The sequence below is a fragment of the Microtus oregoni genome, unplaced genomic scaffold, assembly GCF_018167655.1.
Source record: "Microtus oregoni isolate MIOR12 unplaced genomic scaffold, Mior012 000046F_ref0000063, whole genome shotgun sequence".
NCBI classification, from domain to species: Eukaryota; Metazoa; Chordata; class Mammalia; order Rodentia; family Cricetidae; genus Microtus; species Microtus oregoni.
Genome location: NW_024543220.1, coordinates 9,907,927 through 9,929,248, shown reverse-complemented (window position 1 = coordinate 9,929,248; position 21,322 = coordinate 9,907,927). Strand labels below are relative to the sequence as shown.

The following is a 21,322-nucleotide window of genomic DNA, read 5'->3' as shown; positions in this document are numbered from 1 at the left end:
CCTTCCAGCCATGCTTAAGTGAGTGGATGGCTAAACCCCACCAGCTGTGCACCAGTTGTTCCACACCGCTGGATCTGCCTCTCAGGCGTGGACTGGCTTTGGTCCTCACTCCAGCTCCATGAGCTGTCACCAAATAACCCATCTCTGGAACTGTCCTTTTTGGACACACGGCAATTCTTAACCAAAATTAGGTACATGGCAGTCAGTTGTATCATGTCCTTAGTTTTCAAGTCTTCTCTAACCACTCACGGAAGCAGAGCCTTTCTCTTCCCCAGCATGACTCAGACAGCCAATGAGTCTTCCTGCACCCCTGGGTGCTGGAGCTACAGCTGTGTCCTGTGCCCACAGGGACTGCTGGCCTTAGATCAGTGTTCTGGAGCCCTAAGCACAGGGTGGAGCACCACTTCATTCAAAGGGTGGGCTTGGTCATTTTCCCTTCCCTGAGGGTACAGCAGGCACACTGGCTGGGGAGGAGAGGAAACTCCACACAGGGACAGGGCATCAACATCCCTCTCCTTTATTTCCTCCCCTCTAAAAGGAGCTTCCAGTTCAGCAGCTCTCCTTTCCTGCCCGAGTCCCCACCAGACAAGTGACCACAGCCGCCTGTGGTTCCGACTGTTTGTGTCAGTGAGTCAGGACCAGACCTCCTTTCAGAAGGAGGACTGGACAGTGTCAGTTCTGAGTGGCAAGAGGGGACTCTACCACAGCAAAGGTCACCTCAGCTACCTGAGGGGAACAGCCCTTCAGTGGGAAGGACACAATCCACACATCAAGTCAACACTCCACCTCCATGGCCCATGGGCTGCAGTTGGCAGCATACACAGCAGGCTTCTAGGTGGATAGAAAGGAGGTGGGCAGAGATTCTGGACACAGGAGCTTGTCTCCGCAGGCTTCCAGGAGGGGACTCAATCCCGTGGCCGACTGATCATGACCTCACCCAGGGCCTCCAACACCTCTCGCTTGTAGTCATCGAAGTCACCGTCGATTTGGCTGACACTCTGCTCCTCCACCACCCACAGTTGGCAGTTGGTTTCTGTGATGAGTCGGGCATCGTGGCTAACAACAATCACAGCTTTGGAGAAAGAAGGGAGTCAGAACAAGAAAGGAGAGCCCAGCTCACACTTTTTGGGCTGCTCCTCCCATCCGAGCAGACTTACCTCCTTTGTACTCATTGATGGCTTCCCCCAGGGCGTCGATAGACTCTATGTCCAAGTTGTTGGTCGGCTCATCCTGTGGAGAAGGAGCAGAGCGTTCCATGGCCGAGCACTGCGGCTGTGTCTGCAGCGCTCACCCTCAAGCCCCTTCCTGTGACTGGCCACTTACCAGGATAAGGACATCAGGCTCCCGACAGGCCAGCTCTGCAAACACAACTCGGGCTTTCTGCCCACCTGCCACAGAAGAAAAGGTATTGAGACTCCATTATGTGCTCAGGACATGGGGCTCCCCATTTGTGTGTCTCCTCCTGCCAGTCTCCAGGGAGAGTCGATGAGGTCACCTCCTCGGGCACCCGAGAGTAGTAGTACCGGAGAGTTTGCAGATCTGGATGGTATGGGCGTGGCTCTCCAGGCCAAAGCGACCCAAGCACTTGCGGGCATCCTGGTAGGGCAGGTTGAAGCTCCTCTGCAGGTACTCGGTGGGCGTCTCCTCCATGTGCAGCTGCTCGGCATACTGCTGGTTAAAGAAGCCGATTTTCTGCCCAAGAGGAGAGGGAGGTGGTCAGTCGGAGTCCTGCTTCCTGCCAGACTTCCACACCTCAGTCCCAAGGCCAGCTTACCAGGCGATGGTTCTTTCTCATTTCCCCGTTGGTCTGCAAGGAAAATGCAAGAACAGGGAGGCAGAAGGGTTGTGACACCATAGCCAGTTTTTCCTTTTTCCTTCCCTTCCCTTCCCTCCCTCCCTTTTTGAGATGGCCTTATTCTGCAGCCCAGGCTAGCAATACCCGTCTCAGACTCCACAGAGCTACATTTATGAGTGCGAGCCACCATAAATGTTTTCTTAAGAGAAACAAATATCAGAGTTGGGCTGGGAATAAATGAACCCAAGAAAGTGAAAATGGGTGCAAGGGGGTGAGGAGGGCACTGAGGGAGACACCAGATTCCCCTGCAGTGACCCAGAGCTAAGCTGGGTGGTGGCACACACCACAATCCCAGCTACCTCAGGTGAGAAAGAACAGGGTAATTTAGCAAGACCATATTAAAACAAGCTGAAGGACACCGTGTGTCAGGGTCCCAGGTTCACGCCCCAGCATTACGGCCATACTCAGGAGGGAGGTGCAGCCCTCAGCAGTGAACACTTCTATCAGCCCACAAGGTGGACACTGGGCCCTCTCCTCTCCCTTCAGCTTTGCCCTCAGCAGTGCACACTTCTATCAGCCCACAAGGTGAATACTGGGCCCTCTCCTCTCCCTTTAGCTTTGGGACTCACTGGTGTCAGCTTGCCAGTCAGCAGCAGCAGCAGCGTGCTCTTCCCCACACCGTTGGGGCCCACGATACAAACTGGAAGGAGACAGGTGGTCAGAGAAGCAGCCTCAGTCTTGAGACTCATGCTCCACACCCCACGTCACCCAGGACCAACTCACTCCGCGAGTCCATGTCGATGCCAAAATCCAGGTTCTTAAAGAGGGGCTTCTGCCCCTCATAGCCAAATGTTACACCTGAGAAAAAGCAGCCATTTATAACTTCCCAGTCATTGCAGAGGCCTGGCCTTGGAGGAAAGGGCTAGAGCTTCGGTGCAAAGCTAAGGCTCGGGGCTCTGCTATCCATGGCAGCAGTGGTCACTCACCGTGCAGGCCGAGCACAGGTGGGCTGAGAGGTGGTGGGTCTGGGAAGGTGAAGCGCACAGTGTATTCCTTGGGGCGCTTCAGGAGCTCAGGGGGCTCCTGAGACTCCTCATCCTGGTTTTTCCGACGGCATTTCTGCTGTTTTCGAGTCAGGACTTCCTTTGTTTGCTTTTCCTGGATGAGGGAAGAAGGCAACAATCCATGCGGGCTCAGTCCCACAGGCTCTCCCACCCTGCTCTCCACAAGTTTAGACACGCACTGCCTGCTTGGTAGACTTGCCCCCAGCCTTCAGCTCCTTCAGCTTTTTCTCCTGTTTCTCATATTGCTTTAACAGTTCTTTCTGCTTCTGCTGGTACATCTTCTTGAAGGTCACTGGGGGCAGAGGAACAGCCAGGGACAGGTGAATTGGGGAGAGAAGCCATGTATGGAGGTTTGAAGACACAGCACATCGCCAGCCCAGGGCCTGTTACTCAGGTCCTGCTCGGGGGTCCACATGCCCCCCCCCTCGAGAGCTTCCTTACTGTAATTGCCCCTGTAGTAATGGAGCCTCTGGGCATCGAGGTGGATGATATCAGTGCAGACGTCGTCCAGAAAGCCCTGGTCGTGCGAGACAATCAGCAACGTCTTCCTCCAGCCCTGAAGGTAGCTGCAGTGTAGAAAGGGGTGTGGGGTGTTATAATAAGGGGCGGGAACAGGGAAAGCAGCCAATGGGAGCCAACGACACAAAGGTGGAGAACAGAGGCCACGCACTTATTGAGCCAGATGACAGCGTTGAGGTCCAGGTGGTTGGTGGGCTCATCCAGCATCAGCAGTGTGGGTTCCATGAACAATGCCCTAAGGAGGAATGGAGGGCAAGGTCAGCAGACCTGGAGTCCCTGGCTGGCAGAACTTAACGAGAACTTTCTATTAGACAGGGACCACAAGGGAGAATGCCCCGAGCTCTCACACTCCACGGTGAGGGTAGTGTACCATGGCCTCGAACCTGATTGCTAAAGTGGCCTTGGAAGAAAGGAAAGGGAAAAGAAACAGAGTAGTAGTAGGGCCCACCTGGCCAGGGAGACACGCATGCGCCAACCCCCAGAGAACTTCTGTGTAGGACGATTCTGCATCTCAGGGTCAAAGCCCAAACCAGCCAGGATCCGCCTTGCCTTGGCCTCTGCAGCCGCTGCCCCAGTAGCCCTCAACTCCTCATAGACCTGGGAGGAGGGAGAAGAGGACCCATGTCCAAGGGTCCCAAGACCCCCAGGCTCACCCTGCCTCCCCACGGCAGCTCCTCTACCTTTTCCAGCCTCTCAGCGGCCGTATCATCCCCCTGCTCCAGCTGCCCCTGAAGCTGCCGCTCTTCCTCCAGCAACTTGAGTCGCTTGGTGTCCGCACGAAGCACAGCCTGCACTGCTGGCGTTTCATCAGCCACCACCTCTAAGGAAGGGCAGGTTCAAATGTCAACGCCAGTCCTGGCCACCTGACTTAGGCAGAGCTCCTAGCCGCCCCCAGCCTCACCCTGCTCACCCCTCACACCCCTAGTCCCCCCCACTCACCCTGCTCACCCCCCCACCCCTAATCCCCCCACTCACCCTGCTCACCCCCCCCACCCCTAGCCCCCTCCACTCACCCTGCTCACCCCCCACACCCCTAGCCCCCCCCACTCACCCTGCTCACCCCTCCCCCACACCCCTAGCCCCCACTCCCGGCCTCACCCTGCTCACCCCTCACACCCCTAGTCCCCCCCACTCACCCTGCTCACCCCCCCACCCCTAGTCCCCCCCCACTGACCCTGCTCACCCCCCACACCCCTAGTCCCCCCCCTCACCCTGCTCATCCCTCCCCCACGCCCCTTGCCCCCACTCCCGGCCTCACCCTGCTCGCACAGCAGCACATCGATGTTAGGGGGGATGCTCAGGGCACGGTTGGCAATGTGTTTCAGGAGTGTGGTCTTGCCTTTGCTGGAGAACAAGAACCATGAGGACCCAGCCACCCAGAGCATCTTCCTTTCCCCTTCAGCCCCACCTTCTCACCCATTGGGCCCCACCAGCCCGTAGCGGCGGCCGGCGACGATGTACAGGTCAGCGTTGACAAACAGCTCCTTGCCATGGGCCGAGATGCTGAACTTTTCCAACTGTAGCCGACAGATTGGAGGAACCCAGGACAAACATGCACACAAACACACAGGAGAAATCTTCACTTTCCTCAGTGGGGCCAGCCTTTCTACCCCTTCCCTCCAAGCATGGGTGCTCTTATTTTTGCCACCTTGCTCAAGCCAGCAGAACCTTCCTAGTGCATCCACTCCTTTACACGCCTTCTGGGGCTACCAAGAGCCCGAGAGAAAGCGAGGACAGGCCTTTCCTGAGGTGAGTAAGTGGGCAAAGGCCCACACATCTCACCTTGATGTCAGATGCATTTTCTAGCATTGCCTGGCGGGAGGACACCTCTGCCTGGGACACTGAGAAGTCATTTTCTGCAGCATTAGCTGCTTTTAAAGACTCCACCTGGCGTTCATAATCCATCTGGGGAAGGAAAGGACGCTCCTGTCACCACACAGCAGCTCCACCCTGTCATGGCTGAGAGGAGCTGAGGGACACACCACCCCCTCCTTTCAGCTGCTCTGTGTCAAGCAGCCCCAAAGCTCTCCTCATACCTGGCCTTACAAACCCACAGACACCATGAAGAGCAAGGCTGACCTGTTTCTTCAGCTTTTTCTTTTCCTTTTTGCTAAGGTGGGCATAGGGGTCATTTGCCTTCGACTCCCCCTCCTCCTCTTCTCTCTCTTCCTCTCCGCCCTGTGAGAGCACGTGGCAATCAAGAAACAATCAGAAGCAGCAGCAGCACACGCCAAGGACTGACGTCCTAGAAAGCTGATTCTGGGTGTGGTGGTGAGTCAGTGAGTGCTACCTCCTGGTCTGCAGAGTGAGTTCCAAGTCAGCTAGGACTACACAGAGAAACCTTGTCTTGAAAAACCAAATAAAAAACAAATAACAAAAACAAAACAAAACAAAAAACCCAAACCCAGAAACAGACAAACAAAAGCTCCCTTCGCACCTGCCATGCATCCAAGTGGGGCAGGGAGCTGTCCTCCCCACCCAGCCTGGTCTAGCTTATGGTCCGCTCTCACTCATCCCGAGCCACTGGTCTGCACAGTCCTTGTCCAACACTGCCACCAGAAACCACCGGTGTGAAATGTGTGGTAGGTAATGAAAGGAAAGGCCTGTGACTAAAGAACTAACTTCCAGGGTAACCGAGGGTGGGACAAATGAATTTCTGTCACTAACATGCAGAGAAAGAACTGCAGTGTGCAGCCTGAGGGTGTGAGAGAGAGGGAGAGACGACAGCATCCAGACGTGATAACTGAGACCAGCACACGACAAGGCGTGTTCTAGATCACAGTGCCAGCGAATGGCACAGAGGCAAGCTCATCAGATGCAAACTCCAGGCCTTTTCCTCTTCCATCCAGTGCTGCAGCTCCAGCCTCTGGGCGAAACCTGACCAATGCCTGTCTTCATGTGGCCCATGGGGTAAAATGGCTGCCACTTTTCAAGAGTTGTAAAAAGATGAGACAGAGAGACAAACCTAAACACTACTTCAGTGCCCTTTCCTACAGTCCCGGCTGTGCTGGAACTCAGTTCTGCCTCTCTCCCGAGCACCGGGATTAAAGGTGGGCTCCACCGCCTCGCAGGACAGCAACAGACTTCACCTCTCCCGCCCTGGGCCCCAGCAGAACACAGACCTGCTCTGCCTTCTTGGCTTTTTCTCTCTCCTTCCCTTTAGTTAGTTCTTCATCTTCTCCTTCACTGTCTGGAGCGGCACATTTATTCTGAGGCTAACAAGGGAAAGACAGGCCTGAGGAAACGCTCCACTGATGAGAGCTGTCAGCTGCAGCCGTCACCTGCAGCTCTCACCTTGGCCTTCCCTTTGGACTTCTCCTCCTTTCCTCCCCGTCTGTTCTTGAGCCCAGGCTGCTGCTCCTCAGACACAGCCTGCGGGACACACACAGATGACTTTGTTACTCTGCCACTTACAAACACTTTTCCAGAGAGCCCGCCAAGGTTCAAAAGGGCTGCGGGGGGTGGGGTAGGGAGTGGACACACGACATGAGACCCCGAAAGTGCCACTCAAGCAGGAGTAAACCAGACCAGGGCTAGGGGCTGGGGGAGCAGCAGCACGGCAGCAAAGGCTTAAGCAAGGAAGGTCGCAGCCAAACTGCTGCAATGCCACGGCAGAGCCAAGGGGAGAGGCAGGGGAGAGGCAGGGGAGAGGCAGGGGAGAGGCAGGCGGAGGGTCTGTGCTTCAGATTTGGAGTTTTAACCTCTGAAGACTGCGGCAAGACAGACAACTCTAAGCAAAGATGAGTTTTGGCGGCACGACCAGGGCAAACTTAGGAGAGCTGGTTTACAAGCAGGAAACCACGCCTCACCTTGTTGATGCGATTCTTCTCTGGCTTGGCAGGCTTGGGAGCATGCTTTTCTTCCTCCTCCTCGTCATCACTGTCATCCTGAATCAGGGCTTCAAAAACATTCCCACCCTGCAGGAAAAGACCTCAGAAGTCAGTGGGGCTGCGGCGGCTGCCCTTAGGATTCTCTGCTCACCTGCTGACAGCTCACCTTGGCCTTCTTCCCTCCTCGGGGAACCGGCGCAGGCACTGAAAGGACAAGGAGAGGAAATGGTCAAGAAGATTCCAGTGTCTGGCTCCTTCAGTTCACCAACACAAAGACCTTGCAAGGAATGAGGCCTTATTCCCCACCAACCATGAATTTCGGATGCCTCCCTGCCCCTCAGGTTCCTTTCCCTCTCTCTCTCTTTCTTCTTTCCTTTCTTTCTGAGACACAGTTTCTCTGTGGAACAGTCTTGGCTGTCCTGAACTTGCTTTGTAGACTAAGCTGGCTTTGAACTCAGAGATCCCGCCTCTGAGTTTGGGGTTAAAGGTGTGCGCCACCACCTCCTGGTGTCCCCTCCAGAAACTTACCCTCGTCCTCCTCATCACTGGCTGGCACAGAGAGCTGCTTAAGACGCTCCATGAGCTCTTTCTCTTCACCATCGTCGTCCACGTCCTTCTTCCGTCGGCCTTTTCGGGCGTCTCGCTTTTTCTTCTGCTGCTGAAACAATGTGGAGTTAATTGAAGTCCTATCAGCCGAGGGCTCAGAGGGGCTGGTGGGTCCGAGATGTCCTGGGATTCCCAGCCCGTCATGGGTACCTGCTGCTGCTGCTCCTTGTCCTTCTGGGCTTTCTCTTCTTCCCCAGCTTGTTTGTCTTCTACTGCCAGTTCCTCAAAGAACTGTAAAGGGGACAAGATGCAGCAAGCCGCTCAGAGGCCGCCAGCTGTGTGCATGGAGGCCTCATCTTGCCTCTCTCTCCTTTACAAAGTACCAGTGGTCATCTTTTTTTTATCTGAATTCACCATGCCTAACTCTCACTCATGTTTGCTCCCCAAGAACGTCTGGTCCCCACTTTTGTACAAGCATGACACACGCGTGCCCACTGAAGCCATGAGCCCACTGAACTCCCAACCTGAAGACCTGTTAAGACAGCAGTATTTGTTCTTTTATGGTTTTTTTTTGTTTAGTTTTCTAGACAGGGAGTCTCTGTAGCTTTTGGAGCCTGTCCTGGAACTTGCTCTGCCGACCAGGGTGCCCTTCAATTCACAGATACCTGCCCCTTTCTGCTTCTGGGATTAAAGGCGTGTGCTACCACTGTCTGGCCACTGATTTTTTTTTTTAATTCCTAGACAGGGTTTCTGTGTAGCCCTGGCTGTCCTGGAACTCACCCTAGTGGACAGGTTGGCCTTGACTCAGATATTTGACTGCTTCTGCCTCCTGAGTGCTGGGATTAAAGGCGTGCAACACCATCATCACTGCCCAGCTCTTTCTGAATTTTTAAAAATATGAATTCTTTGAGACTCTCCCAGGAGCCCATGTGCCTCCTGCTTCCCAACTGACAAAACTACCCAGCCACCCAGAGTCCCTTTTCTTAGCAAGCCCTTTCCCTCCTCAGACCTCACAGGTTCATTTATACACATGGGAACACCCACAGCCACTTCTCTTCCTGGACCCTCATTTTCTCACCGTCTTTTTGGTCTTCTTGTCCTTTTTGCCTTTTTTCACCACTTTGTCTGGAAGGTGAAACAGAAATCACAACATTAGGTCGTTACAAACACCCAGCAGCCTGAGCTCCAGCGGAGCTCCAGCTGGCTCTACCCAGAAAACACAGTCTCACAAAACAGTCCGTCTGCTTTCGTTCGCTCTTCCAAACACTACTTCCTTAGAACATTTTTTCAAGCTGGGCAGAGGCAGGTGAATCTGTGAGTTCAAGGCCAGCCTGCTCTACAGAGCTATTACTCAGAGAAACTCTGTCTTGAAAAACAAAAGAGCAAGGGCCCTGAGAAAAAGTAGATTTTTTTGGGTGGAGAGGAGAGGCTAGCTAGCCTCACACCTAGTGCCACACACGGCTCCTATGGAGGATGCTTAAAGGAGAAGGCACAGGTGGGTCACAATGCCATGTCTAGACCAGCAGTGAGAAGAAACACTCATGTGGAAACACGCGGGTCAAATGGGACACGGTCAGGCTGCGGGGAAGGCTTTAGTTGGCTGAGGAGCAGTGTGTTATTGGTGTGACCTTTGGTACCTTCAAGCCTTGCGTTCACTTCAGCGGATGGCTTTCCCCTATCCCACTGTACCGTGTGTGTGTGTGTGTGTGTGTGTGTGTGTGTGTGTGAAGGCTGTAGGCCACGACAATGACCATCTGCGGATGAACACCCAGGCTGTGCTGAGCCTACAGTGTAAAGGACAACTGGTCACTTTCCCATGCAGTCTTCTAGCCTAGAGAGTGACTCGAAAGACTGTCTCAGGGCGCAAAGGAGTCTGGTCCACTGCTCACTCTGCCCACTGTTACACATGCAACCCTCCACTCTCCGTGCACAGAGGAAGGGTTAATCACGACTTCCCTCCGTGGCCGGGACACTACCGTGGTTTCTGAAGGCCACACTCACTCAGAGACGTCACCAGTCGCCTGCTAGCTGTCACTGCTTCCTTTTTAAAGGAGGACTTATTTTACACGCAGGGACGTTTATCTGCACGTGTCAGAATGCCAGCAGAGGGCACTAGGTCCTTCGGGACTAAAGTCACACCTGCTGAGCCTTTCCAGCCCCACAGTAAGCATCGCTGCATCCGAATCCCATGTGTTCCACACTCCTTGTCAGAAAAGTCTTACTGAATATCTGTTTTGCCAAAAAACTAAACAAAACAGAAAAAAAAGCCCTGGATATAATAAAAGACAGTCTCTCTACTTTATAGCCTCAGAGGCTAACAGAGGCCCTACCCATCTTTCCTGCTTCCTGCCCCAGCTAGGCTGTGGACTCTTATCCTCCCAGGTACCTCGCTAAGTCCAGACATAGAAACCTACACTAGTCTCTGCTCTATGCATCCTACCCAGAATGCTTTTCAAGCCTGAGCCTGGTACTCATTGGGTGACTGGAGCCCACAGGTCAGAGGGAGTGCACGGTTAATACTCGGGACCTTCATGTGCCAGCCAGCCCGTGGAGCCCAATCCCAATGACCTAGGGCCTCACATACACTGGCTCGTCCCAACTCAAACACATCTCAGTCCTTTATTTCCACCTTTAATTTTGAGGCGGAGTCTCACTAAGTTGCCCAGTCTGGCCTCCAGCTTTGGCCTCCCACATATTTGGAATTACAGACCTGAGCCACCAGGTCTGCCCTGCGCCTCCCCACCCCCACGGTTTCTCTGTGTACCCCTGGCTGTCCTGGAGTTCACTCTGTAGATCCTGCTGGCTTCAAAATCAGAGATTCATTTGCCTCTGCTTCCCGAGTACTAGAATTAAAAGTGTGAGCCACCATGCCTGACATCTTAGCTGGAGTGAGAAAAGCCCGTGCACAGGTCATCGCAGAGGTCTGCGGGACCAGAGCTCCATTGCACCTCTCCTCTTCCTACCCCCATATTATAGCTTTCCTTAAACTTTCCTGAGTTACAAAGCAGGAAAAAAAACACTTGAATATTAACATTCCTGGCCTATATTTGTAATCCAGCTAACAGGCCAAGGAAAGAGAACTGAGTTTGAGCCCTGCCTGGGCAGCTCAGCAAAACCTTGTCTCAAACAACAGCTGAGACTGAGACCATCCTGAGTAGTTCAAGGCCACTCTCCAGTCCAGTCTGTGATGACAACACTGCAAGGCCAGGCTGGAACAACGCAAGGTTAAGGCCATCCCTGGCCTGGGCTACATTAAAGCCCTTAAGCTGTGTTTATAAGATGTATAAGAAGCAAAAGTGAATTTTATGTTTAGACTTGCATCCCATCCCTGAGACAGTTTATTACATACATGCAAATCTTAAACACTCAGAGATCTAGAAATCTGATCTGGATAGCACATCTTTTTCTTTTCTGTAGGGTTTCTCTGTGTAGCCCTGGCTGTCCTGGAACTCACTATACAGACCAGGCTGGTCTCGTTCAGAGATCCACCTGCCTCTGCCTTCCAAATGCTGGGATTAAAGGTGAACGCCCCCATGCCTGTTGGGTAGTATTTCATAGATACTCCCCCCCCCCATTTGTTCCTCTAGCTGTTCTTAGAGCCAGCCTGTCAGACTCCTTCCTGGTGAGGCTCTTTAGGAACCCCAATTCTCCAGGACTGCTTCGTCTACGTTCTTACTTCAACTTTTCTCTCACTAGACACGTCTCTTTGTCATGTCTGAGAAACCTCTAACCCAGCCTTCAAAATACACTGGGCTGGCCAGGTGGCTCAGAAAGCACAGGCATTTGCTGCACAAGTTCAGAGAGCCTCGCTCGAGCCCCAGAACCCACATCCAGGTGGAAGGAGAGGCTCACTGAGTTCCTGGGTGCCACAGGCACTGGACTGCTGGCTTGGTCGTCTACAGCACTGGCTGCTCTTTCAGAGACCAGGTTTGAAGGCCAGCACCCAGACGGTGGCTCTCAACTGTCTCTAACTCCAGTTTCGGGGGGGTCAGACGCCCTCTTCTGACAAGGCACGGCACATGGTACGCTTACGTTCACGCAGGCCAACTGTTCATACACAGCTAACAAGACACCAACACCCTTTCTGCGTGCTTTCCATCCTACAGTCCAATACCACTCTCTCACCTTCTTCCTCATTAAAAACTTTATTTTCAATGGGTGGCAGTGGCACACACCTCTAATGCCAGCATATGGGAAACAGAGGCAGGGGGATCTCTGTGAGTTCATGACCAGCATGCTCTACAGAGTAAATTCCAGGATAGCCAGGGATACACAGAGAAACCCTGTCTCAAGCAAACAACCCAACAAGCAAATTTAAAAACAATTATATTTTCAGGTCTGAAGAGATGGCTCAACAGCTAAGAGCACTGGCTGCTCTTCCAGAGGACCTGAATCCAATTCCCACCTAACAACTCTCTTAACTCCAGTTCCAGAGAACCCTCTTCTTACTTCTGCAGGCACTGCATGCATGCAGTATAAAGGCAAAATACCCATACACGTAAAGTAATTTTCACCAGCATTCAAGAGGCAGAGGCACATGGATCTCTGTGAGCTCCAACCAGTCTGGTCTATATAGTTGAGTTCTAGACAAGTCAGGCTACAAAGTAAGATCCTGGCTTAAAAAACAAAACACACACACACACAAAAACCCTTTAAATTAGAAATATTTTTTCCAAGTACTACTATCAACCAACATTCTGCTACCTACTCCTCTAAGGCATCTGGATTAAGAGCGGCGCTCTCAGTCCACCTCTGTCTAGTGAGCCTCCAGGTACACGGCACTCCAGTCTTCACTGAACTAATTCCTTGCCCCTTCTTACAGAAGTCACTGCCAGAACATGGCAAAAGGTGTTCCCGAGTCTATCTTGACCAAGGCCATTCTCCGTTTTTCACTGCTACCGTAATAAACCGATCATAAGAGATTCACGACAGATTTGGCTACATAAGACAGAATTAAGCCGAGGTGTGGTGGCCGCACGCCTTTAATCCCAGCACTTGGGAGGCGGAGGCAGGGGGATTCTAGAGAACAGCGCGCGGTCTACAGAGTGAGTTCCAGGACAGTTCGGGCTATGTAGAGAGACTACTGTCTTTTTTTTAAAAAAGTTTGTTTTAACTAAAACAAACCAAATGTGAAATTACTGTAGTCTTTCGTGTCTGTGATCTCCCCAAAGTGACTTCAAGCCCCTTCTTGTTCCCTTCATTCCACACACACAGCACATCGCACAAGTACTAAAGTAATCCCTGACCATAGACCCTATCCGAACTCAAGGCTAACACTCGGGCAGTCCCGTCCGACCGAGTCCCGGCTCCTGTCCTCTCGTCCCTCCCTCGGTGCCATATGCTCCGGCTCGCCTCCCGTCGGCCTCCCGGGGCTCTGGGACGGCCCCGTGCGCGCGGCCTCTGCCCCCGGCGCACATGCGCAGGACCCACGCCCCACGCCGGCCGCCGTCGCCCTGGCCGTTCCCGCCTCCTCCCCGCTCACCCGCGGGGCTCGTGCCCTCGCCGTCCCCGATCCATTCGGGCTCGGGCGGCTGCTGCTTGGGACCCTTCGGCATCGCGGTGGCAGTTGCGAGTCCTCTGCAGGCGTCCGGCGCCGTTTCCGCTTCCGGCGGCGTGGGGCCGCCAGTGGGCGGGCTCTCCATTAGTCACCGCCCCGCCCCCGGCGGCCGTGGCGCGCCCACGCCCTGGGCTGGGGGGTGTGGCCTGGGGTGGGCAGCGCCCTGTGACGGTCCCCACGCCTGAGCTGCTGATGGTGACGCTGTGACACCCGAGGAACGACATAATTTCTGGGTAGGGAGAAGAGTCTGAAGCATCTCTGATCTCACTGTGTCACCCTAGCTGGTTTGGAACTCGCTGTGTAGACCAGGATGGCTTCCAACCCAGAGGTCCGTCTGCTTTTGGCTCTGGAGCGCTGAGTTGGTGGCCTGTGTCGCCACATCCTGCTCAGGAAGCACACCTTTTGGTTGTCGTTGAGACAAGGGCTCACTATGTAGTGCTTGGCTTTCCTAAACTCACAAAGTAGACCTGGCTGGCCTGGAGCTCCCAGAGCTCCGCCTGCTTCGGCCTCTGGGAGAGCTGGGATTACAACAGGTCGGCACTATTACGCGTGAGTGGCCTCTTTACTAAAACAGAACACCTCCTCAATCATTCCCCACTACTTTCTAATCTTCTTGTATTTATTAATTTTTATTTTAGACAGGGCTTCTCTGTGTAAGTCCTAGAACTCTCCCTTTTAGATCAGGCTGGCCTAAAATTCAGAGATCCGCCTGCCTCTGCCTCCCAAGAAGCATATGCCTTTTAAACCACAATCGGGACTTAGCTGGGCTTCTAACTCTAAGAATGGCAGGCATAGGAGCTCGAGGGAGGCATCTCTACCACAGGGCCAGCGCCCATCCTTCGGCATGCCTCAAGGCCATTAAGTGGCCAAAGAGGACCTTGAATTGCCCCATTTTTGTGTCTCCACCTCCCTCCTGAGTATTGAGATCACACACCTGTTATTTTTTTAAAAAAAAAAAACTTTTAAAAATGTCTTATTCTTTTTTTATGTACATTGGGGTGTTTTGCTTGCATGTACGTCTGATCTCCTGGAAGTGGAGTAACAGACAGGGATGAGTTGCCATGTAGGCGTTGAGACTTGAACCCAGATCCTCTGGAAGAACAGCTGGTGCTCTTAACTGCTGAGCCATCTCTCCAGCCCCAACTTATATGTTCTAAGAATTGCACCTAAGGTTTCATGCATACTATTCAAACACTCGACCAACTGGGCCAGACCCCCATGATGCTTCTGTCCCCATCAACTTTCTAATCTAATACCAACAGATCAGAAGAAGCCAATGCTGGCTTTGTCCTAGTGACATTGTTGGGTTACTTTTCTCCCATTTCTCCAGAGACATTTTTATTAGTGGAGTGGTCCTCCTCCCTCCCTGGTTCGCCTCTGCTGCTGGGGTAGAGATGTACTTCCAAGTTCAATCTTTGACAGTCTAAAAAAAATGCTTTTATTTGTTTGGCTTGCATGTGGGCACTGAGTGCATGCCTGGTGTTCTCAGGCCAGAAGAGGGTACCAAATCCCGTGGAACTGGAGTTACTGGGAGCGCCGAGCTCAGGTTCTCAAGAGCAAATGGCAGAGCCGTGCCTCCAGCCCCAAATGCTTTGGATTTGATTGCTCCACACACTGAAGTTCCTCCAACTCCACTATTCAGGCCTGTGCTACCATTTTACTAACTCAAATATCCATTTCTGGGGGCTGGAGACATTGCTCAGTGTTTAAGAGCACTTGTTGCTCTTGTAGAGGACCCTGGTTCAATTCCCAGCACCCACATGGCGGCTCACAACTGTCTGTAACCCCAGTCCCAGGGGATCTGATGCCTTCTTCTGACTTCCAGGGGCGCCAGGCACATAATCACACAGGCAAAATACACATAAAGTAAATTTTAAATTCTTGTTTTTTAAATCTCCAAGTCTGATCCCTGACCTGAGTGGACAGGCGTGTCCAATCTCTCCACAGTGAAGCAGGAAGTCCTCAGATCCAAATGCTACGCTGCGTGTCTAAGGTCACTCTGCACTCTCCTTGGCCATTCCTGCTCCACCTGTGTCCAGAGTGAACTACTCTGCTGCCTCTGATGAACTGATGGGGTGAGGGGACCCTGGTGACCGGAACACAGAAACAAAGGAAAAAATACCGGTTTCCACTGTGTTTATTACTAATATAAAAAAACATTAAAAAGAAGAAAAAGTCACTCTTAGTTCTCCAGTAACTCTCCACCTCCTGCCCACCTCCTCAGGGCCAGCTCAAAACCCAGCATGTTCACTGCCGTTTTCACAGAAAACAACCAGTGTCAGGGACGTCAGAGAGGAGGGTCAGAGGGGACAGTACCCACTGTCCAGGGGGAGAGTCACAGAGTTCAAATGAAAGGGCTGGTGGTCCCACAATGATAGGGCCCAACTAAAATGAGACAGGCAGGAGCTGGGTGGGGAGGCAGGACATCCCTGGCTGTGTCAGACCCAGAATAACTGACACCAGGGGAGAGGGCACGACAGGAAAAGTCTCACGTTCTCCCACGCTGGGAGGTAGGTGGAATCTGGAGGGCACCAAGAGCCTCGCTCCATTTGGCAGAAAAATTTATCTAGTGTGGGGAAAGCACAAAAATGCCACAGACACTGAGGAAGGCGACAAGGGATGCACAGTTTCACAAAGCACAGTGACCACAGGCCTTAGCGGTGGGGCTCATGCTACCAACAAGAAGCTAGGACGTCCAAAAGCAGGGGTAGACTGTTCGGGGAGCAAGCCTGGACCAGTCACTCAAACCTGACCCCAAGGCCAGACAACCTGGTGCGCTTCCTGGGCAGCTGCAAACACTGGGGCTTCCCATCAAAGGACTGCAGGCTGCTCCAGGGTCCTTGGGAACCGAGGGCAATACTGGGGGACAGGCCAACAGATGCACAAGAAACAGCACCAAAGGTTTCCTGTTCAGCAGTCACTTGACAGAGGGGAAGATCCAGGAGGCAGTGGAAGGGAGCAAGACGGGGTCCCAAAGGTCTGGAGCCTGGATCAGAAGACAGTGCACACCGCACACCAGTGACAACCAAACTCTGGACCCCAAACGGGGGAGGTGATGAATGGGGTGGACATGTCGCTGACTGAAGGTGATAGGAGAACCTTCAAGTAGCTATGATGGGGCCACAAGGTCAGCCTGTGTGGGAAGGCACAGTCTCACAGAGGAGGGCCATTGACGCCTGGATGGTAGAAGGCACAATGGTCTTCATATCGACAGTGGCCCTTTTTAGAAAAGTGTCGGCAGACAGGGCGGTCAGATTTGTCTGTGAACAAGGGAAAACAACAGCTTAACACCTGAGCGAGTACCCCAGCATTCAGGAGGCTGAGACAGGAAGACTGCTACAAGTTTGAGGTCAACCTGTCCACTACCCCAAAAAATAAAAACAACTTCCTCCCCTAACCCCCCAAAAATCGTAAGGAAGAAAACGAAATAGGATGCAGAAAGCCCAGTTCTCTGCCACATACACTCCTTTCTGGTTCTGGTGTTAGGCGTAGAGCGTGGAGCTCAGGGACGCTATGTAGCTTGCTCAACCACTCCCAGACTACCAAGTATTTTTTTTTTTTTAAGATTTATTTATTATGTATACAACATTCCTTCCATGTATGCTTGCAGGCCAGAAGAGGGCACCAGATCTCATTATAGATGGTTGTGAGCCATCATGAGGTTGCTGGGAATTGAACTCAGGACCTCTGGAAGAGCAGTCAGTGCTCTTAACCTCAGAGCCATCTCTCCAGCCCCCAGACTACCAAGTATTTTGGAAAGGCATTCTTTTTGAGGGAAGAAAGATGTTTAGTGCTACAAGTATCTGCCAGCTAAGAAGCTGGCAGCTCAGTGGCAGAGGAATTCTTAACTCGGGAAAAGCCATGCATTAATTCTCAATGCTCTCAGAGACAGCCCAAAGGAGAAGAGACTGGAGAGAGCATGCTGGCATGCAGGACAAGGCACAGGCATAACAAGGTGGGCCTTACCTTCCATCACCGGGGGAATGTCCGGAGGTGGGCAGGTGTTCTTGACAAGAGACCAGCTTTTGAGCCTTCGTGGATTTCTTGGCTCTTTGTAAAAGCTTTCCCTAGAGGGACCCCCATGGCCTGGCCCAGGAAAAGGAGGCTCAGTATTGACACCCCACCAACCACGACCATATGGGCTAGCTCTAGGACCAAGACCTCCTCGAATAGGGCCTCTACCCCGTGGAGGAGGTGGGAGACTCAGCAGTGGTGGAATCATTGGTCCCCTTGATCCTGGAGGACCCCTGTGAAGAGCTACAGAGAGAAAGACAAGGAGGGTGATTGGAGAGCAGCTAACCCCCGACAAAAGCCCCTCCCCCATCCGCGGGGGCAAAGCAGTCTGACACAACACCACCTCAAGTGCACAACTATCACAGCTCTACCTGGGCTTCTATCACCCAGGCAAAGAAATTGGTTTTCTTAGTGCTTCTTAACCCCATGCTGGAATTGAACCCAGGACCCTGTGTATGCTAGGCAATTACTATACTACTGAGCTAAATCCCCAGCCTCAAAGAGAGACATCCATCTATATGCCCTTTCCTCTCACAGAAGGTAGCCACTATCCTGACCTTTTTCCCCCCTCTGAGACACGGTTTCTCTGTGTAGCTCTGGCTGTCCTGGAATTCCTGCCTGACTCCCAACTGTTGGGACTAAAGGTTTAAAGGTTTGCACCACCACACCCGGGTTACATCAGCTACTTTTTAAGTATATGGTTCAATACTCTAAGTAAGTTCACGTGCCATGACACAGAATCCTAGAACCAGAACGGGTTCCTCTGAACAAGCCCTTTCCTTATATACCCAGCAGCCCCAGTAGCCCGCATTCCACTGTTTGTACGAATCTGACTTTAGACAGTGCGTGCACTTATCTTTCCGTGCCCGGCGTGTTCTCAAGGTTCGCCCATGCTGGGCCCTAACAACATTTCCTTCCTTTGTAAGATGAAACAATATCCCATTGAAAAGATACATACTATTAGCTTTGGCAGCCTGGGCTACATAGCAACCCTCTCAAAAAAACCCAACCCCAAAAGACCACGCTTTCAATTCTTGTAAAAATACATCCCGAAATGGAACTGTTGGCTTGTGTGGCAGTTCCGTCCTTCTGCTTCCTTACACAGGGTCTGTAGCTCAGGCTAGTCCTCCTGCCTCACCCTCCAAAGTTGTAGACATTCGCCACCACGTGTTTTATTTTTAGTTTTCTTTCTTTTCTTTTCCTTAAAGATTACTTATTAAGTATACAGTGTTCTACCTATATGCATGCCTGCAGGCCAGAAGAGGACACCAGATCTCATTACAGACGGTTGTGAGCCACCATGTGGTTGCTGGGAATTGAACTCAGGACCTTTGGGAGAGTAGGCAGTGCTCTTAACCACTGAACCATCTCTCCAGCCCCTTATTTTTAGTTTTGTAATAAATCTCTATACTGTTTACACAGTAGTTATATGGTCTCAGGGCTAGCTTACAGTGTTATCTGATTAACAGAAATTCATATTGTGTGATGCAGCTCCTTTATGACTAGCACAGTGTGTGTATGCATAGAGGCCAGAGCCTGGTAGGGTTTCCTTGAACCTGGCCCTCACTCACAGCTGGCAAGCCCTGGAGCCCCCACCTCTGCCTCCTCACCACAGCCCTGTACCCAGCTCCTGACATGGCTGCTGCGGTCTGACATCAGGTCTCGTTTGTGTGACGCAAGCACTCTGTCAACTGGGCACCTACCCAGTACGTCTCCTCCCCAGGGACTTAGCCCCTTTGCTGCCACTATGCCTGCCTGGTCTGGGTGTTGTTTACAAACTTTTTTTTATTTTAATCCTGTTTATTTTACAGTTTCCTTAGACTTGATTTTTTTATTTGGTATTTCTACAACGTCAAAGTTCCTAGTTTTCCCTAAATGTCTAACTGAGACATCACCACTTTACTGACAGGACCACTTCTTTGGCTACATCTTTATACGTAAATGTTCATCTATTAACAGGCCCCCCAATTATCTCAGATAGGGTCTCATGTATCCCAGGCTAGTTGGTCTTAATTTGCTATGTAGGAGAGGTGGCCAGGAGCTTCTGATCCTCCTGCCTCAGTCTTTCAAGTATTACAAATTACAAAGAATGTCGATCATCCTATGAAAACCACGATGTCATAGTTACTATAGCTTTACACCAAATCTTCCTATGCTCTTCCATGTAGAGTCTGTGTTTCCCTATAACGGAGGTTCATTCCTACACAAGCGGAACAGACAGGCTGTGAAAGCCTCAGACCTAGGAGTTAATTTGGAAGGAAACCGACATTTTGACAGCACCATGTTTCCAAACACATGCACAATCACTCATTGAGGTACACACGCACCAGGACCCGTTCCTCCTCACCTGACTTGGGGTCACCAGGCTTTCCATTAGCCATGGGGGGAGGGCCCAGAAGGCTGGGTGGTCCTAAGAGCAGACGTGAAAACACAGTCATCAGAATGGTGCAAAGGACTGATCATCTCGTTCTTACGTGGTCTTTAACACTCATTTTTTTTTAACCAATAAAGTCAGATATATCCACTCAGCAGTGCCGCAATCTCTCACCCCGTCCATCTGCCCGTCCCTCTGCAGAGTTGTCCGAGACTGAGCAAAACAGTGGAGATTCCATCACAGCTGCATCCACAACATGCCCAGTGATTCCACAAACCCCAATCCCTCACCTTAACTGTTGGCCCATCATAGTTTTTTTCTCCTCTCCTTCCCTCGGGGGAGTAGTTCACAGAAGGCTGCACTTTCACCTAACCAGTGGAAGTGTGGTCACAAATTGTCTTCCCGGTCATCACAATCTGTAATAACGCTGCCTCCCCTCTCCCCCGCCATCCTGCGGCTGCGCAAGCCAGATCTTTAGCCGCCGCCTCCCCTGCCTTCTCCGGAAAGGGTCAGGAGCCAGACTGAGGTGGAGGGTTCAAGCAAGCAAACTCCTCATTTAAGGTTCCACCAGCAGCCCTCCCCTAGCCCGCCCCCGCCCCACCTCCACGCGTGCGCCCTTCCTCCTTCCGTTCGAGCCCCCTCCCCCGCACTGCAACCCTCGCCTAGCCCCCGGCCCGCTGACAGGCGTATGCACGCCCTTCCCCTCACCAAGGCGACTCTCGTCCTCTTCGTCTCCGGGCTCTTCCCGGTCGGACAGTGCGGGATGCTGCGGCGGCTGCTGCTGCTGATTCTGCTTCTTTCGTTTAGGCATCGTGGCTGCGGCAATGGCTGCAGTAGGATTTGGAGGGCAGTGAGGAAGGGGCACACTAGGTTTGTTTCCGCTTCCGGGTGGGCGGTGGGCCGGGAGACCGAGGCTTTCGCCATGCCACTTCCGGCGGGTTGTGGATCCGCGGCAGCATCCTCCAACCTGGGGCCTCGCTCGGTCTGCCGCGCAGCGGGAGGCTTTGCTTCCCCGGTGTAGCCCCTGCTCACTCGCGCACGTGGAAAAGCACCTCCGCCGCGTTACCGGGAGGCACTGGCCGGACTTCGGGCCTCCGGCGGCAAGCGAGCGGCCTGTCGCACCCTGAGGCCGCCACATCCGGTCCCCCGGTTACCATGGCAACAGCTGCAGTCACAACTCCGCGCTCTCTGACCTCCTCTCCAAAGTCCTTGCCCCGCTTGCGTTTCCTCCTCGCCCACCCGCGCTCGCACGCGTGGCCAGTCGGCCGCCAGCCTCTCGGCATCCTCCGCCGCGAGTCCGTGTGCCGCGGGCGGCGAGCCCCTCGGGGCAGCCGGCGCGGCCGCCTCGCTTCGGCTCGGCAGCTAGGGGCCATCCCGGTGGCTGCCGGGCAGGAGGCGTGTCCGGCTCGCCCCCTCCCGACCCCCCCCCCCCCGCCAGGTGAGTGGCAGCTCCGGGGGAGCTCCAGGCAGGCGGGGGATGACACTCGTCCCCCCTCCTGCGACTGCCACTTGGTAGCGCCCGTGACGGAGACGGCCCGGGCCTCCCACGCGCGCCTCCAGCACGCCGCTCCGCGCATCCCGGAGCCGCCGCCGCCGCCGCCGCGGGCTCTCACGTGCCGCTAG

At 53.2% G+C, this 21,322-nt stretch overlaps 2 protein-coding genes across 4 annotated transcripts; both read right to left on the bottom strand.

The window, feature by feature from the left end:
• Positions 1–501: 501 nt before the first annotated feature.
• On the bottom strand, positions 502–13,376 carry Abcf1 (ATP binding cassette subfamily F member 1). 2 transcript variants are annotated; one of them, XM_041634875.1, is made up of 25 exons: positions 13,237–13,376; positions 8,833–8,879; positions 7,965–8,045; positions 7,737–7,866; positions 7,375–7,412; positions 7,188–7,295; positions 6,673–6,750; positions 6,501–6,593; positions 5,458–5,556; positions 5,161–5,283; positions 4,795–4,895; positions 4,637–4,722; positions 4,059–4,198; positions 3,827–3,975; positions 3,530–3,613; positions 3,301–3,425; positions 3,039–3,151; positions 2,782–2,953; positions 2,579–2,653; positions 2,425–2,495; positions 1,775–1,807; positions 1,524–1,692; positions 1,324–1,388; positions 1,158–1,230; positions 502–1,072 (listed from the first exon to the last, which is right to left on the bottom strand). In XM_041634875.1, exons 1-25 carry the CDS (start codon positions 13,307–13,309, stop codon positions 906–908), a joined length of 2,493 nt encoding a protein of 830 aa, XP_041490809.1. In that variant the 5' UTR covers positions 13,310–13,376; the 3' UTR covers positions 502–905. The 2 variants fall into 2 exon arrangements, with proteins under 2 accessions (XP_041490809.1, XP_041490810.1); XM_041634876.1 differs by having other exon boundaries at positions 7,737–7,863.
• A 2,057-nt stretch (positions 13,377–15,433) lies between these two features.
• Positions 15,434–20,915, bottom strand: Prr3 (proline rich 3). 2 transcript variants are annotated; one of them, XM_041634674.1, is made up of 5 exons: positions 20,408–20,545; positions 19,990–20,067; positions 19,673–19,735; positions 17,278–17,568; positions 15,434–16,571 (listed from the first exon to the last, which is right to left on the bottom strand). In XM_041634674.1, the coding sequence occupies exons 3-5, from the start codon at positions 19,704–19,706 to the stop codon at positions 16,465–16,467; spliced, it is 432 nt and encodes a 143-aa protein (XP_041490608.1). In that variant the 5' UTR covers positions 19,707–19,735; positions 19,990–20,067; positions 20,408–20,545; the 3' UTR covers positions 15,434–16,464. The 2 variants fall into 2 exon arrangements, with proteins under 2 accessions (XP_041490608.1, XP_041490606.1); XM_041634672.1 differs by lacking the exon at positions 19,990–20,067 and having other exon boundaries at positions 20,408–20,915.
• Between the last annotated feature and the right edge of the window lie 407 nt (positions 20,916–21,322).